This window comes from Oikopleura dioica, chromosome XSR (genome assembly GCF_907165135.1).
Source record: "Oikopleura dioica chromosome XSR, OKI2018_I68_1.0, whole genome shotgun sequence".
NCBI classification, from domain to species: domain Eukaryota; kingdom Metazoa; phylum Chordata; class Appendicularia; order Copelata; family Oikopleuridae; genus Oikopleura; species Oikopleura dioica.
The window spans coordinates 4,102,292-4,118,249 of record NC_137294.1 but is presented as its reverse complement, the minus strand read 5'-3'; the positions used below and the strand labels follow the sequence as shown (position 1 = coordinate 4,118,249).

Genomic DNA, 15,958 nt, shown 5'->3' with positions numbered 1-15,958 from the left:
AGGTTTTTCGTCCATAATCACGAATAATTCGTGTGACAAAGCGTGAAGAAATACACAGATTTTGTATCTCTTTGTCTTCGGGAAAGTTTTCATCAATCATTTTTCGCAACCATCTTGCAGCTCCACGAAGTTTCATTTTATGTTGGCGTTGAGGGTAAAGTTCCTTGATTTATTCTTCTAGCTTCTGCATTGATGAAGATTTCTTCTGTGTTAGTTGAAATTTATGCTTCGATTTCGATGACAGGATCGTAAACCTTTTGTTATAAAGGTTTGTAAATGTACACTTCGGGATATCGTGTCCATGTTGCTTTCGGTACAGATCATTTACAGCCTTTTTAGCATTCCTCCTGTTCGCACCATTCACCAAAATCTCTGCATACTTCTTTTTCTCTGCCATCGTCATGTGAATTCTCTTTTCGGACATGTTTCCAGCAAAATATGTTTCGAGGAATGAATTAGTAAAAATTAAAAACATGGGCGCGTGCCTTGTTCTGGAAATAATCATAGCCTTGTTAATATTCGATCTTTCAGTGGAAAAACCAAATTTTAACTTCTCTGTTGTTGTGTGGCTTTAATATTAGTGAGAAGAGAATTTTAAGATATGTATACCTGGCTCGACTCAAAAATTTCCAACTTAAGAGGACTTTTTCTTGGCCCTTGTAATCTCAAAAGGCCTCTAAAGATGGAAAAAAACTGTAATTGGCTTCTGATAGGAAAACGCTGCCGTTTCTAAAATCTTTTCGGAAGACTCTGGAAAATCAGTCGATTGATTGTGGATGTATTTTGAGCGACAACTGAGCTCAAATCCGCCGTTTTTGTCTCAATAAACATTTTCCTGGCAAATTTGACCTGCGAACTGTATCTATTCTAAAGATATTTTCAACCAAAACCTAAAAGATAATCCCTTTTTTCAAAGCCCAAGTGGGTCTTCGCGCGAATGCACCAAGCAGATCTTCTCAGACCAAGGCTTATTTTTAGCACAAGAACATATCTAAAAGCTTCGCTTTCTCTTCTAAGTCAATTAAAAATTATGAGTCGGATACTGGCAAGATACTACTTTGTAACTTAAAAATTTTAGTCACTGAAAAGTCAATTTATTATAAAAAGCGTTTGTTGATTGTGGCTGGCAATTAGCCGTAAATGGGATTAATTAGCCTCCGAGTCCAAATTCGAAGAGCGCTTAGAACGTAGAAAGTAATTTATTTTCGCCTTCGCTTTTCACAAATCCGTTTCCGCTTCCTGTGTTTGCTTATCCCTTTCTGGCCCATAATATTGCGTTATTACCCTGCCAGCTCTTCCATAAATATGGGTAAATATAGGGATTAGCGCCATATTAGGCCACTATTTGTTGCCACTTCCGGCGGTATTCTAGTGATTTATCCACTCCCCAAAACATTCCACACAGCAACAAAATCCGTCACTTCCAAACCAAGGTCACTTCCGCCGCCCTCCTCAAAAGACACAACTAAACAAAAAAACCTTCCTCAAATCGACACTTTGGCCGACTGTTGACCTCTAATAGCGAACCCGCTTTGTTTTCAACTCACAAAAGTGAAACTGACTATCTTATTCGTACTACATACATAGTTATATTTGTCATCAGTAATGTTCTTGATGTGTCTTTTTTACTATTTTTCTGTCAATTAAAACATGTCTCTTTTTTTTTCGTAAAGTTCAAAACTAGGAAGTCTTTAGAAGGAATAGACTGGAGTTATCAGATTTGGACAGAGTTTTTAGCTAAAATGTATTTCCATTTCGGGCGGACTTTCGGAGATATTGCAGCTGAAGTAGAATAAACATCGATACCTGCCGTTCGATAAAGATGTCTTTTACTAATAAACTTCCCTTCAGCTGCTTTCCACAAAAAAGGCGAAAGCAAAATCAAAAAGAAACTTCTGCTGGATGCGAAGCATAGAAGTTAGTAAAGATAAAACAACTGCTTTCCGCACTGTTTCCTCATTATCTTCTGACTGAAGGAGACGGTATTTGACGCTTCAATTCAAGGAGGGAAAATGAATTATTTTAATGGTAAAAAAATTAATTAAAATAAGAAGAAGATTTAATCATTTTTTCAAGATGAATGTATACATTCTTGAACGGGCGAAGCTCTTCCCTTTGATTTAAGTAGGATTCCTATTCCCGATTGGCAATAATCAGCTTTGATCAGCTGGCTCTAGAACGAAGTGTGCTGCGTCAGAAAAAAAGTTGTTACGCGCCTCGCGCTTTTATCTGTCTCCGTCTTATCAAAATAAATAGCGACAGCAGTAATCCTACACTAATTCGAGTACCCGTCGAATTTCATTTTTTGATTTTGCGCCCCTGCGCCAAAACCACCAAAAGTGTCTCTTGAATCTACTTTCCAAAGTTTGGAGCAATGTAAACCGAGCACTCCAAAGTTTCGCAGGAAAACCAAATTGAAGTTGGCCTTTTCGCCCACTGCACAATACAAATATACGCCTCGAGTACTCCAGTTTCGTAAGCTCAAACGTATAACGCAAACTGTCCGCTAAGTGGTTGTTAAAGCCTGTGAAAAAAAAATTGCATGTGGACTTTGGATTTTTCACGCTGGTACGAGCTTATCGTTCGGGGTGATTTGATTATTTTAATTGGAACGGCGCGCGGAGCAGACGTTTCCGACAGAGTTGATATTGGATTATCCGCACCAGACGTAAATCTTTCCGAAAGAAAAGCTTACCTAAAACTTCCGAGAGCTGCTCTGCGAACAAACTAAAAGAATCTCACGCCCCTCTGTGTCGAATTAATGTCATCACGGGATCACCTTATTTATTATTCCAAAGGTACACGCTTTCCCCTTCTACACCCATAAGTTCAATTCCGGAGCAAGAGGCAAGCTCCAACTTCCCACTAAAAAGCAGCGAAACCGACCCGTTTTACGAAAAATTCGAGAACAAATGGGCAAAAATATGGGCCTAAGTGGCCGGAAAATGGAATCAGATTGTTCCGATTGCCGCTGGAATTTTGAGACAACGACGTAGAATACCAAATTGAAAGCGACAGACTACACGGCGGTCAGATAGAAAGCCACTCTTAGTAAAACATTCCCTATAAAAATATTTCATCCTCCATTTTTTGGAAATTGGAAATATCATAAAAAAGAACGAAATTTTCGAATGAAGTAGTATTCTTCGTTGATTTCAATTCAAAGTTACGATTGATTTAAAATCATTTCCATTTATTAAAACAAAAAATTCTTTTCCAGTCAAGGGCAGTTGAGCTGAAGCTAAAAATATTCGTTCATCGCTCTTCTCCGTTTTCTGGACTCATCTCTCGTAATATTGCTAAAGCTTCGCGATGCTCGTCAAGGCTTATTCTGGCTTCAAGAAAAATTCATTTAAATTTTGAGTTTTCTTTCTCTGATACCGATCCTTTCTTCGATCTCTCGCCACATTTCCTCGAACTCTTCTTCAGAATCTTCTTCTTCTTCGTCGTCGTCTTCTGCTTCTTCGTCTTCTCCATTTTCGTCTTCTTCTCCAGAATCCATTTCTTCCTCTTCATTATCGAAGAGGTCTTCCATCCAAGGGGCGCCTGGGAGAATCAGTGGCGCTCCCTCCAAAGCCTCGTTTAGTATTCCCTGTAGAAATTCCGGCAAAAAAAATTCGTTTCTTCGACGTTGACCAGCCAAAGGATGCCACTCCTCGGGATCGTCCGAATAATCCGCGAGATCGGATGAACCCTCATCGTTTGGAATTAATGGCGGCATTTTTGAGGGCCCGATTTCGCCCTTTTTTCTGGAAAATGAGAAGTTTTAATTGTTATTTTTCAATTTAATAAATGATTATGTTATGCATAAATTTGAGGAATAAATGATGGAAAGATGGTCTGGATTTAACATTTTGTAGAAAAATTTTACAAAAATCTGCTTCTCTGTCGATTTCGCTCAAAAGCCTTCAATTCGCTCCCATTGGATGAGTCACAAGTTCAAATTAGGCGGGCTAATCTAATAAAGGGTTTTGAACACGTTTGGAGTAAGGATCAAGTTTCACCACGTTTATTCTGATTTGACAAGATGAGTTGCAATAATACTGGAAGCAGCATAGTTTGCTGTCAAAGAGGAGAATAAATCAAATTCACTTTTAATATCCAGATTCTTCTCCTTTGTAAGCCCATTCGCTTCGGTCGGCAGGGTACCACCAGCTTGGTTCTTTTGTGCAGTTGTCAGAAGCACAGCACTGTCGGCAAACGGATTCGCCGTAGTAGTTCTCTGGGCGGCATTGGGTGTAAGCGGGATTTTGGTTCTAAATTTATTGTGAGCTCTTGGAAGCTGAGAGCTCTTCTCACCTGGAAGTTCTGGTTCTGCATGTTATCGCAGGCGTCCTTGCTCTTGCAGCCCATGCAAATCTGCATGAATGGGCCAGCGTGGCCGTTCTGTCGTCGTTCTCTGATTTCCAAAAAACAAGATCCTTCGTTGGGGTGACAAGTCTTCTCCATTCCCTTGGCTTCGCATTCTTCGAAGCTCATGGCGTCGCAATGCCAGCATTTGAGAGGAGAAGTTGGGTAAGCCGGGGCAGAATAACCAGTTTGAGTCGGGTAGTTACTGGCTGGGTAGTTGTTTCCTGCTGGATAGTTGTTGGCTGGGTAGTTATTCGCCGCTAAAATCCAAGTTACAACCTTTTTGTTTATGACTTCATACCTGGGTAAGTAGCTGCTGGTGCAGGGTCGTAAGAGCCAGAAGCTGGGGCGTAGTTGTTCTTGTTCGCCTTGTTTCCCTTGACTGAAAGTAACATTAGCCTCCGAACAATGTTCTCTTAGTTTTTCTCTTACGTTTACGCTCGCCATAATCGTCATATTCGGCAGTCTCGTTTGCGACGGCGTCATCAGCTTGTCGAGCAACTCGTTTGGCGCTGGCAGCAGCGATAACAAAAACGGCGAGTTTCATCTTGGACGAAAAGTAAATTATAAAAAGGATGGATTATCAGTATCTTTATCAGACGACTGACTTTGACATTGCGAGCAGTGAGTCCAGCAATATATAGCCAGCACATTCGCCTCGAGACAAAGTGGATTAAGCCGCAGCAAAAGGTCCGTCTTCTGAAAAATTCCGCGCAACCTTTAGCGGCGATTAATTCTCAAGAAATGGAGCTACTTTTCAGAGAAAACTGACAATTTGCAATTTATGCACTCATTTCTAGTCTTTGTGAAATCGTGGAGATTTAAAAAACTGCTCACAAACTACTGTGCTCAGAGGAGTTCGAAATTTGGAACCACTCTACTTTGCTCAAAAATGCCGTTGAGAAGATGGCGACGACAGATAACCGTGGACTCGATCAATGGTCAAATCTGCCGGCCCTGCTCTTTTTTAGCTCGAGCTCTCGGAGTACGGAGTCACAAATTGTGGATGGACGCTCAAAACAGAAGTCACTGAATTGGATGATGATCCCGGCAAGTTCTTCTTCAAAATATCAATTTCTACCATTGGTATGTCAGAGCAAATACATGATTATACAATTTTTATAAGAACAACCTTACTACTCCGGACTCGATTTCGAAACAACAGTCGTTGACATTGAAGACGATGATTTCCTTCATTCTCGCATTCACGCCAAATTCATCAAGACGAGCACTGGTCAATGGAAGTCAGAGTACCGCGAGTTATCTCCTCCTAAAGAAGAGGTTTCCTATATTTTGATCAATCTAGTTAGATGCACTGGCTGCGATCGTTATTCTTATCCTGTTAGCACTTAATCTGAATTTTATTAACAATAAATACCATAGGCAGTGAAAATGTTTACAAAAGAATCGTTTAAATGACAAGTTTCTCAACATTGTGACTGAGGAAAACGTCGTCGCCAGACGCATGCTCGAGAATATTTGGCGACTCGTTGCATTCATCCAAATTGTTCGCCGAGTTGTTGAGATGACTTCGGTATGAATTCAAAGACGAGACCGATCTCATTGAGGTAGTCCTCATCAATCCTTCGTACATTGAAAAGCACGTTTGGCTTCTATAAAGAGTTATATTTAATTTGATCGTTGCAGTTTGAAATTTCTTACCGAGGAAAGCCCATTTTAGTTGGAGAAATGTGTGTCAGTGAATCGGACAGTTTGAAGGTTGAAGTCCATGGTTTGTAAGCGTGTGGACGAATGAGATCGTACTTATTATAATTTTGAACAAATACAGACAATTTTTGTCTACCTTTGGAAGTGTCAACTCTCCAGACGATCCCTCCCGCTTTTTCGATCTTCGCATATGATCGCTTCTTCTGCCGATGAAAGGAGACACTCTCATGTCCCATTTGTTCACCTAGAGATAGTCGAAGGTTAAGGTATTTTATAAACAAGAGCCAACCGTTTCAACGTATTGAATTTGAACTCTCGATTGCAGAAGAGCGAGTTCAGGGGCGATATTGGCTCTGCCACCTGACGTTCGGAAGAAAGGCACTATCCGCTTAGTTCCTCGAAGCCCCATCTCGATCTTTGAAAACTCGACGATCCCGTCCACTTCTTTTAATCTCTTCTCCACGACGTCGAAGAATCCTATACTTTGGTCACGCTCTCTCACTATCAATTCAAAAACCTTTAACGAAATCGTCGAAGGATTTGTATTCTGATGAGCTTTGGTATTCCAGAAGAAGCCTTCGTCCTCCTCCTTCGCAAACAACCGCAAAATGGGGCGAAGCTTTCACGTCCTAAATTCCTGTCAGTAGAAATTTCTTTAAAAACGGTACCTGGATAATCTTTGTTATGTGATAGTAAGGAATCAGCTCGCAAAATTTCCAACTTCTTCCTGATCTCTTTCTTTGTAACGTTCGATAATGTTTCGAACGTTCTTTCTTGCAAATCTAAAGCAGTAATCAGTGCCAGTGGGACTTGATATGAACTTACAATCATGAACTCATCGTAAAATGCCAGGCGAAGTTTGTCAGTTGTATTATAAAGTTCTTCGTGTGACAAATGGCCCATGACATCTTCTTCGATCGGAGTAGAAGTCGGCTCGGAGGGATAAAGAATCTCCGTCTCCACTTTTTCCAGGGGCAGGGCACGTGCTTCGAAAATAAAACCAACTCCAGCACGATGAGCTTCCAGCGGAGGAAAGTCTTGAACGGTTGCGTAAAACTCAAAATGTCGGTATTGTTGTTGCTTTTCTTTGAGTTTATTTTCAATCGCTTTGACCTTGAAATTGAGTTTATTTGTTGATGAAATCAACGAGGAGACTTACCTGCACATTTATAAAACGCATCGCACGAGTGAATTTTCCACTGTCGTACTTCTCATACGTTGAGTAGAGCCGCTTCAAGCAGTATTAAAGTGTATCCTGTTTCCAAAAGTTACCTCGCACACGTTCTTCATTTGGATGAATTTTTGATTTCTTTCCGCAAAAAGATCAGCAAACGTTTGGCGCTCTAAGAAGTACTCCGCATTTTCTTTTCCGTATTCAAAGATATCAGTCCAGAATCGATACTTCGGACAGTTCATGTCCTTGCTGAGTCGTTCTTTGTCTTGAAAAAAATATCAATACTTTTAAAGAACGTAAAATTACCTAGTAGCTTCGCGTGCTCACGAATCTCATATCCGGAATCTGCATATTTCGAAGAGACGTCAACAAAATGGTCCGAAAAGAAGTCTTCTTGGATACGAAAGAATTCTTCAACGTTACTGGGGAATGGAAGGTTTATGATGCCGCAGACTTTCATGCTGTTTTCAGAGTATGCCTGGATGAAGTAGTCTGTGTATTTGAAGATACACTGGGCGATATGCGGCTGAATGTAGCACGAGGTTTTGTATCGCTGATTCTCTATCATTATGTACTTTTAAGAGTTTATTAAAGCTATGTGATCCCGCATCAGTGATGCGTCCTACAATCCAATAAAACTCGATGCCTTCAGAAACTTCTGGTGTCCAATAAATTTATTGACTAAGTCGAGGTGTTCGGCAATGACGTGTGAGCACATACTCGCACTATCTGCAGTGTTCGCGCGCATCGGCTTCACTCTTGGCAATGAGCGATAACTAGCCCAGCTAATTTCTCCCCCAGTGGAGTGAAACCTCTCGACGATGTCGCGAATACAGCGAATGTCGTTTTCATTCGAGTCGCCAGAAACGGGAACCATGTAGCTTGCGACGCCATCGACGGAGTTCTTCTTTTGCGGAGATAAAGAACCCGTTGCGATCTCATTCGCATTTGAGTCGGTCTTGTGCAAGACAATTTTGCATTGCTTTTTAGGCTGATAAAACAACACTTACTGTACGGTCTTAGTAAAAAGAAAAATATACCTAGGGGTAGTTGTTTACGTAGCCGGGCCTTTTGAACGGGGCTAGGCTGATCGGGTGTGTTGAGAGTACTGAACTTACTCGTGCTACTGCGCGGTCGATCGACGGTAATTTCTACAGAGTTTAGCTATCTTACATTTATAAATATAACTAACCGGACATCATCTCTCTGAACCGATTCTGCCATGCACTCCTCTCTTCAGAGGTGAACTCTCCCTACGATTAAGAGTAAGGCAAGGCCTGCCGTATTAAAATATTGAGGCTTGCCTGAAATTCCAAAGAAACGGGCGACATTGTTTTTAAATCTCTTAGTGAGCGAGACCATTTAAGCATAATTTGTGGGCGATGTTTTTTACGAAATATTTTTAAATTTCCAAATATGGCTTTTGCTGTTCTTTCGCTCATAAGCACCTGCGCGAAACCTGCTTTTAACTTTTCTGCTAAATTTGTGTCGACTACTAGACAGCTTCATAATTCAGCTTTGACCAAGATAGGTATCAATTGGTCAGAGCGTTAGGATTGAACGATAAATGAATATTTATTCAGGAACTCGTCTTAGCAGCTACCGTGGTGACGATAACTCAAACTAAGAGCTAACAAAAAGACTTGTTTGAGGCAGGAAATAACTCAGTTAGCTTGTGCCACGCTGTTATCGTTTTCATTAAAAGTGGGTTTCGGTTCTTCAATTTTCAGCGACGATTTTTTCTGGACAAAGTCGATTCCAAGCACTTTGTGCAGTTGCTAAAAATATTTAATCAAAGATGCTAATAATTTTAACTCTAAATTTTAGAGTCTAAAATATACTGCGTGTTTTATTTTTCTTTACCTTGAATGTTTGGAGACGAAGATAGGTATGGGCCTTGGCAGTGATTTTGTTTCGTTGAATAACGGTAAGTTGGTCTAAGAGGTCGTCAGTTCCGTTCAAATCGATGAGAGAGCTGACGTTGGGCAGTAGAATTCCTCCTGATAAGATGGAAAAAACACGTCGGAGCGCATCTCCGGCTGGTTCAGAACTATGGGCAGTTTCTAAAGCTCTGATGACGAACAGTTCCATTAACCAGCCAGAAAATCCATCCATCTCGGCATCTCGCGCCAGAAATTTCAAAACACGCAATACGGCAAGTGAGTTGAAAAGCTTGTGGCATCGATCCATCAAAAACAGACAACGCTGAAGTCGAATCCAGACATTAACGCATCCGTCACGAAGAATCATGCCTTCTGGATCTGCGCATTCTTCTAAAAACAATGTTTTTCTCTTGCGGGAATGACCTGTTTTACCTTTACCATCGGGTGGATAAAATGCTGCTGAGGTAAATGTGACGTAGATAGATACTTCCGGCTTCTCTTTAGTCGTAAGATAAAGGAAGTCCTCGTATCTATCTGCCGTAAATCCTTCCAAAGAAGCAAGTACGGAAAGAACTTCATTTACAAAAGAATTCGTGGGTTTTTCTTTGGAGACGACAACGAGCTCCAAGTCCTCGGTTTCGTCTTAAAAAAAAAGATAAGTTTCAGAATTAATTAAGCGATAGTTACCTGCAAGTTCAAGTCCCTTGAAAAACTCGCCAACTCTGTGCAAGTTTTCAATTTGTGGATAACTTTCCGACTCCTTCAGACACTTAGTGATTTTGTTCATTGTGTTGACACGGAGTCGCTTGTAAGTTTCCTTTTGCTCGAGGTCGAGCAGTTTCTTTTTTAGTTGGCGGTCGTCACCTGGGGTATTTCTGCCAGTGTTATTGAAACGGGGGACCATTACGATGTTGGTCTGTCGGATATTAGCAAGATATTCTTCTTTTGATTTCTACAAAATAAATTATGTGGCATCCAACTATTGTTCAGATGATAACCTTGCTTTTAGCTACCGGCAAGTTAGCTTCGATCAATCCTGCAACGCACAGCTTATTAGCAAGCATAACTGCAACCGATATCTTTGCTTCTTCTTCGGATGGTTCGGAAGCTTGTGCTTCAATTTTGATCCCCTTGCAATTGATGACCGTAGAGATTGTGAATTGACCGTTTTGAAAGGCAGATGATTCGCTTATTCCAAACGAGCTGTCACCAGAATTTTCTTCCTTGAATTTTTTCAACCGACTAGGGGCCGTCGTCCTTGTCCAGGTGATTTCATTCTTTCTATGAAAAGCGTTTTTTTTCTGTGCGTCACAGTTGACATTACCTTTTACGCAAGAGCTTCATCTCTGGTTCACCTTTTTTCTCAATAAGATTGAGAGCAAAAAGCTGTTTTAGCATCTCCATGGAGCATTTTGCATTTGCTGACTTCTTGTTTGGAGCATCAACTTGGACTTGAAGAACTTTTTTGTTGAGCCGCTCGATTATCAACGACAGGGATGCAGAGGTGACTCTAGCGTGTGGAGGTCCAGTGACATGGTTAATGATGTTGCAACTAATCCCCAATTGCATGCAGAATCTGTTCAGACGTTGTCTTGCAGTTTCCGTTGTCCAACCGCCATATTCTTCACCGTATTCAACATAAACATTTTCATTGTTTCCTTCAACCCGATTCGCAGTCTTGGTAGCATGAGCACCGAGTAGATTTTCGGGGATAGGTGGAACTTCCGAAAGGTTAAGGACTCCTTTTGCTGCAAGCTTTTCTGACATATCCCAGGCTGCAATCGTTTGCGCTTGTTTCTTGCTTTTTGCAGCCCCTTCGCCTTGGCAGTCGTATTGACCGATGGAGAGCGTACATTTATAAAGCACAAATGGAGTTTGCCCTTCTTGTTTATAAGAGTACTCTGGCTGAAGCATCACAAGTCATATAAGTATTTTTAACAAGGCGCACCTTTAGCTTCTGTTTTGTTGCCCATGCATTTATATATGATTTGACCTCTGTAGCGTTGATTGGCTTATGTGGGTCTTTTTGACGTTGAGTTTGTCGGTTGTTCTGGCTCATTGGACGTTGACCACGATGTGGCATCAAGTTATGCTGATTTTGATTGCCTCCTGACCATTGTACCTTTGCTCCCCGTATCCGTAATTTGGATTCTTTGAAAAGATATTTGTTATTGCGGAAAATTAGAGTGAATCTTACTCGGTGTGAGTTCCCGAAATGACCAGGTCCCTTGTTCATATTGGACGGACCCGCACTCCAGTTATTTCCTTGGTTGTATCCTTGTGACTGCCCTCCGTAAAGCACTTGCGCCGCATATTGCTGATGCTGATTAAACTGCTGTTGCTGTCCATACTGATTGCTTTGGCCGTAGCCTTGACCGCCTCCGTGATTTTGATTGTAGCCTTGCTGCTGCCACGCCATTTCTAACTAGTCGCTTTTTAAGATGAAGTTGGAAGCGAAACGAATCCTGCACTTAGTTCTTAATAACACTTCTTAGTACCAAGGTTGAAAGAAGAGGCGAAAACTCGTGTTACACTAACAATGACTACGCCTGCTATTTGTCATCTCTAGGAAAGAAAGAACACATAAGAACCTCATGAGGCTCATGAACATGAGGACATTATTTGACTAGTATATTGCACGCTGGCTTCGGAAGCCTACATTGAAGGTTTATTGTTAGTTTTGGAATATTCACGGCGCTTCAACTTTGAAAATTGAAAATATAGCAAAAATAATCATGAAGATAGGATTTTAACGGTTTAATGAACCGAGGCCAGAAAATTGTAGAAAAAAGGGTGAATCTGGTGACTTGAACGAGTTTCTCCAGACGGCACTCTCCTACTCATCCAAACATTGCACGTTTCGTTGAATTTGAAAGTGTCTTTTGAAGTAAGACGATGATTTAAAGCTACGGAGTTGGAATTCGAAATTCCAAATATGAAGAGGGTTTTGTTTGATCAAAGGTTAAAATTTATCATATGCGTTATCGATGTTTCACGTGACAGAATCGCTTTATCGGCTGCGGGAACGGCTTCGCGATCGTGACCTCGAACGGGCACCATTGCGGGATCGTGAGCGCGATCGACTACGAGAGCGAGAGTAGGATCTATTAGATAAAAACGGTTCACCGCAAGTCACCACAAACACCGACTTACCTCGATCGACGGACATCTCGATCGCCGTCTTCTTTGACGCGCAGTCTCACAGCACGATCGTAGATTTTCATACCCTGTAAGTCCTCGAGAGCGCGATACAACTCCTCCCGGGTAGCAAAGCAAGCTTCTCCCCGACCTATGCGATTTTAAGTACGGAGGCGTTTCAAAGTCAATCAATTACCTCGACCTGAGCGGGTGTGAGCGTCAACGTATGTAACTTCTCCAGCTTTTCGCATGAGATCCTTTAGTTCCGCCCAACTAAGAACACAAATTATTGCCGATAGAAATAAGAGGACATACTCGCAGCGGGAAGAGAGGTTATCGACGCCGAGAGTAAACTCTGTTCGATGGGGGCGAGATCTGTCTCCTCGACCTCCGCCTCGACCACCTCGGCCACGGGATCTGCTTCGAGATCGACTTCGAGAGTATCTTCCGCGTGATCGCTCTCGTTGATCAGCACCTTCTCCAGGCGAAACTTTGATGCCTTATCGAGAACGTTAAAAGACTTGAGCGTTTCGAAGGGACTTACTTCTTCCGTTGATATCCATGCCATCGGCTTCGTCCAGACAACGATCTTGCTCTTCTCGGGAAGAAAAACAGACTTCGCCTCTCCCATCACCAGATCTGTAGTGAGCATCTGTATATGTCACTTCACCAAATTTGCGGAAAATGTCCTTCAACTCGGCCCACCTAAAGAACAAATAACTCAGAGATCAGAGTATATTTCAGCTCCATAAGCGTAAACTGGACTTGCGATAATTGGAAGTTAGAGTTAATAGAAATGGGTCAAGAAAAGTGACAATACCGGGTAAGAAAAGAGTAGTTGGCCATGATGTGAATCAGTTCTACAATTATGCCACCAAGGCGTCCAACTTGGTTATCGAACAGCCACGCCAAAACAGAGTTCAGCTGTAGACACCAGAGATCATTCAGTACAAAAGATTTCAGATCAATGGTCTCATGAAAGACACATGAATAGTAGCAAGAGATAGAGAGAATATGCCAGTATCAATCACGGACGGCACCACAGGTCACTATCCAACTAGCTTTTTCGACAACCCAACAATTTTTGACCAGGATTTGGAGCACAGAGAGAAACGAGACAAAACCAAGTGAGTGGCACCAAATCTTGTCTCGCCCATTTTTTGATTCTCGCCATCAAAGAAATCGAATCGACTTACGTGCATCTGCTACTCAAATTGTCGACCATAACCGCGTAAGGAGTTCGATGCGGTCGTTCTCTACCAGATCTTCGGGAGTCCCAATACGAGCTGCGTCCGTCTCGACCTCTTGACCGTGAACGCGAGCGATATCTTCCACCGCCGCCGCCTTTCAAAACTTATAAGAAACGAGTGGATAAAATATGTTTACCTTTCGCCAGCTCGACAGTAATTCTATCGCCGCAAAGTCGCTCCCCATTCATTTCATGAATTGCGTCTTCAGCATCGCGGACATCTTCAAACTCGACAAAGCCTAATAATTTCCTGAAAATAATTGTACATTCACTCTTATTTACCGAAGCCATTTTTAAGAGAAATCTCTTTGATTCTTCCAAATTTTCTGAAGGCGTCTTCAACATCGCGACCTTCGGCCCTGTCGGTCAAATTGCCGATGAATATTTTCCCCATTCTAATTTAGATCTGAAAGAATCACTCAATTAAACTGACTTCTTTCTACTATAAAATCAAATAGACGACTACTAAATTTTTGGATAGTAGGTGACAGTGCAGAGCATTTAAAATTTTACTAAAATTGTGTCTCGGTCCATTGAGTCGAGCTTAGAATGGAAACAATGATGAATCTTAGTAGTTGAGCGACCAATCCAAGTCAGGTTGATGGCGTCTTCCTCGGCCACCTCGGCCACCGCGGTCGCGATCTCGTCTTCGACCAGGAGATCTTTTATTGTCAGTGTTACCTCGTTATCTTTAACTTTCAGATTACCTAGATCTGGAACGACCTCCTCGCCGTCTATCGGGGTTGTATCCTCTGTGTCTATCTTTCTTTGCATAGAGTTTCTTTCGTAGATCTTTCGAGATCGGTTTAAGGTGCATGAAGTTGCAAAAGCCACCACGAGTGCACTCTCCCATCTCGTAGTCTCTACAGCAGGCCTAGATAAGATAATGGTACTTAGCAAAGAATAACAACAGTCGGAATATTATATAATTTTATTACCTCTCTAAAGTTTGTGACGGGAGAGAGCTCGGCCACAATGGGCTGACATCCAAACCAGCGATCATTCACTCCTTCAGCTGCCTTTTCGCAATCTTCCTCCCTAGGCAAAAGCTCAGGCGAAGAAGAAAACAATCGACAGACCTGTAGAACTTGATGTAAACATTGCCAACGAGATGATCACCGAGATTCTCACAAACATTCATCTCTTCGATTTCGCCGTATTTGTCTTCGATCTCAAAGAATACCTCTTCGTAGAACTCATCGTAATGCTTTTGAAGCATGGTTTCGGTGATCTGCTGGCCTGAAAAGAGCATTGATTTTGATCGTTTAAATAGAGCATACCGCTGTCATCGTCCAAGATCGGCGAACGGTACAAGTTTTGCAACAACATCGTTTGCGAGAAGGTTGGTTTGTTGTGCAAACGCGAGCATCGATCTCCGTAATGACAGGCGCCGATTTTGAAGTAAAAGGAGCAGTTGACCCTAAGCAACAATCTCAACAAGGCTGCTCTAGTTGACTGCGATACTCACTTATCCTTTTCCGTTCCGAAAATGGAAGCCAAGTATTCGGCTCCTGCGTCTGCGTCCATTTTCCTCTAAATCATTTTTCCGTCAAAAATGCCCCAGTATTTTCAGAACAAATAATTGAGTTCTCGTAACCGAAATGAAACTGTTAGGATCAAGAAAGCGAGGTGTATTTGAAGTTTGTCTCCAATGTTTTTATTCCAGGGAACAGTTGAATTGGAATCAATAAATAAGATTTCTTTTCTCGGACTTGACAGAACTTTACATTTACATACGTAAATGAATAATTTAACTAGAGTAGAATGGTCGGAGCGTTGAGCTTCTCATGTTGGTGTTGTTGTGGGAAGGAATCATTGTTAATGATTACGAGAGTGATGTTAAATATAAGGATCGTTTACAAGTTGGCGACAAGGTCAGAGAGAACAGCGGCTTCGATCTCGCCTTCGGGAGTGGAGGTGTTCACGGCGTTCAAGGCCTGCTGGGCAGCCTAAAATTTAGACATTAGAATTATCCTGCTAGCGGACTGAGATTCTCACCTCCTTGTCGAAGTCGGAGAGAGCGGCACCTTCCTCAGCAATGACGGAGACAGAGGAGTCAGGGTTGACGGTGTAGGAGCCAGAGCTAACCAATCGGTCTTTGCTTTTCTTTGGAAAAAGAGAGACTCACCTGATGAAGAACTTGGAGGTGCTGGCCTCAGAGATGACGGTCATGACACCGGGAGCGAGGGTGCCGAAGGTGGGGACGTGGGAAGGGAGGACACCGATCATGCCAGTGGTGGTGGGAATGTCGACCTGCTTGATGGTGATGTCGGCGGTGTAGAACTCCTTGAATCTCACATGAACAGAGAACGACAAAGTTTGAAGGCTTACCTCGTGGGGAGAAGCGAATGAGAAGGCCATGGCTCCCTCAGGAATCTCCGCGGCGCTTCGAAGAGCAACTTTGCTGACTCGAGTGGCGGCCTTCAACATTCTCGACCTCTACAAGAAAAATGCGGTCAGATAAGCTCTTCATCCAAAAATATTAAAAGGAAGCAA

General features: G+C 42.1%; 6 protein-coding genes across 8 annotated transcripts; all 6 read right to left on the bottom strand.

Moving 5' to 3' along the window:
• Nucleotides 1-3,993: 3,993 nt before the first annotated feature.
• On the bottom strand, nt 3,994-4,958 carry LOC145706958 (uncharacterized). The gene is made up of 4 exons (XM_081784423.1): nt 4,783-4,958; nt 4,652-4,732; nt 4,300-4,610; nt 3,994-4,256 (listed from the first exon to the last, which is right to left on the bottom strand). The coding sequence occupies exons 1-4, from the start codon at nt 4,895-4,897 to the stop codon at nt 4,095-4,097; spliced, it is 669 nt and encodes a 222-aa protein (XP_081640549.1). The 5' UTR covers nt 4,898-4,958; the 3' UTR covers nt 3,994-4,094.
• A 742-nt stretch (nt 4,959-5,700) lies between these two features.
• On the bottom strand, nt 5,701-8,579 carry LOC145707142 (uncharacterized). The gene is made up of 14 exons (XM_081784630.1): nt 8,497-8,579; nt 8,385-8,445; nt 8,261-8,343; nt 7,839-8,174; nt 7,499-7,766; nt 7,291-7,457; nt 7,178-7,249; nt 6,844-7,131; nt 6,687-6,800; nt 6,536-6,647; nt 6,308-6,495; nt 6,155-6,262; nt 6,013-6,113; nt 5,701-5,963 (listed from the first exon to the last, which is right to left on the bottom strand). The coding sequence occupies exons 1-14, from the start codon at nt 8,560-8,562 to the stop codon at nt 5,762-5,764; spliced, it is 2,166 nt and encodes a 721-aa protein (XP_081640756.1). The 5' UTR covers nt 8,563-8,579; the 3' UTR covers nt 5,701-5,761.
• A 175-nt stretch (nt 8,580-8,754) lies between these two features.
• LOC145710176 (uncharacterized) lies at nt 8,755-11,564 on the bottom strand. 2 transcript variants are annotated; one of them, XM_081787875.1, is made up of 8 exons: nt 11,273-11,564; nt 11,024-11,226; nt 10,400-10,980; nt 10,074-10,356; nt 9,763-10,027; nt 9,514-9,717; nt 9,056-9,465; nt 8,755-8,970 (listed from the first exon to the last, which is right to left on the bottom strand). In XM_081787875.1, exons 2-8 carry the CDS (start codon nt 11,156-11,158, stop codon nt 8,857-8,859), a joined length of 1,992 nt encoding a protein of 663 aa, XP_081644001.1. In that variant the 5' UTR covers nt 11,159-11,226; nt 11,273-11,564; the 3' UTR covers nt 8,755-8,856. The 2 variants fall into 2 exon arrangements, with proteins under 2 accessions (XP_081644001.1, XP_081644000.1); XM_081787874.1 differs by having other exon boundaries at nt 9,508-9,717; nt 11,273-11,563.
• A 14-nt stretch (nt 11,565-11,578) lies between these two features.
• Nucleotides 11,579-13,950, bottom strand: LOC145710177 (serine/arginine-rich splicing factor 5-like). 2 transcript variants are annotated; one of them, XM_081787876.1, is made up of 8 exons: nt 13,745-13,950; nt 13,600-13,701; nt 13,410-13,557; nt 12,758-12,918; nt 12,529-12,712; nt 12,410-12,486; nt 12,229-12,364; nt 11,579-12,179 (listed from the first exon to the last, which is right to left on the bottom strand). In XM_081787876.1, exons 1-8 carry the CDS (start codon nt 13,854-13,856, stop codon nt 12,086-12,088), a joined length of 1,014 nt encoding a protein of 337 aa, XP_081644002.1. In that variant the 5' UTR covers nt 13,857-13,950; the 3' UTR covers nt 11,579-12,085. The 2 variants fall into 2 exon arrangements, with proteins under 2 accessions (XP_081644002.1, XP_081644003.1); XM_081787877.1 differs by having other exon boundaries at nt 11,579-12,158.
• Nucleotides 13,882-15,002, bottom strand: LOC145710178 (splicing factor U2AF 26 kDa subunit-like). Its single transcript, XM_081787878.1, has 6 exons — nt 14,931-15,002; nt 14,743-14,882; nt 14,542-14,701; nt 14,401-14,500; nt 14,170-14,336; nt 13,882-14,124 (listed from the first exon to the last, which is right to left on the bottom strand). The coding sequence occupies exons 1-6, from the start codon at nt 14,987-14,989 to the stop codon at nt 14,031-14,033; spliced, it is 720 nt and encodes a 239-aa protein (XP_081644004.1). The 5' UTR covers nt 14,990-15,002; the 3' UTR covers nt 13,882-14,030.
• A 94-nt stretch (nt 15,003-15,096) lies between these two features.
• On the bottom strand, nt 15,097-15,947 carry LOC145710180 (ATP synthase F(1) complex subunit delta, mitochondrial-like). Its single transcript, XM_081787879.1, has 4 exons — nt 15,794-15,947; nt 15,591-15,748; nt 15,461-15,545; nt 15,097-15,411 (listed from the first exon to the last, which is right to left on the bottom strand). Exons 1-4 carry the CDS (start codon nt 15,890-15,892, stop codon nt 15,319-15,321), a joined length of 435 nt encoding a protein of 144 aa, XP_081644005.1. The 5' UTR covers nt 15,893-15,947; the 3' UTR covers nt 15,097-15,318.
• Nucleotides 15,948-15,958: the final 11 nt, after the last annotated feature.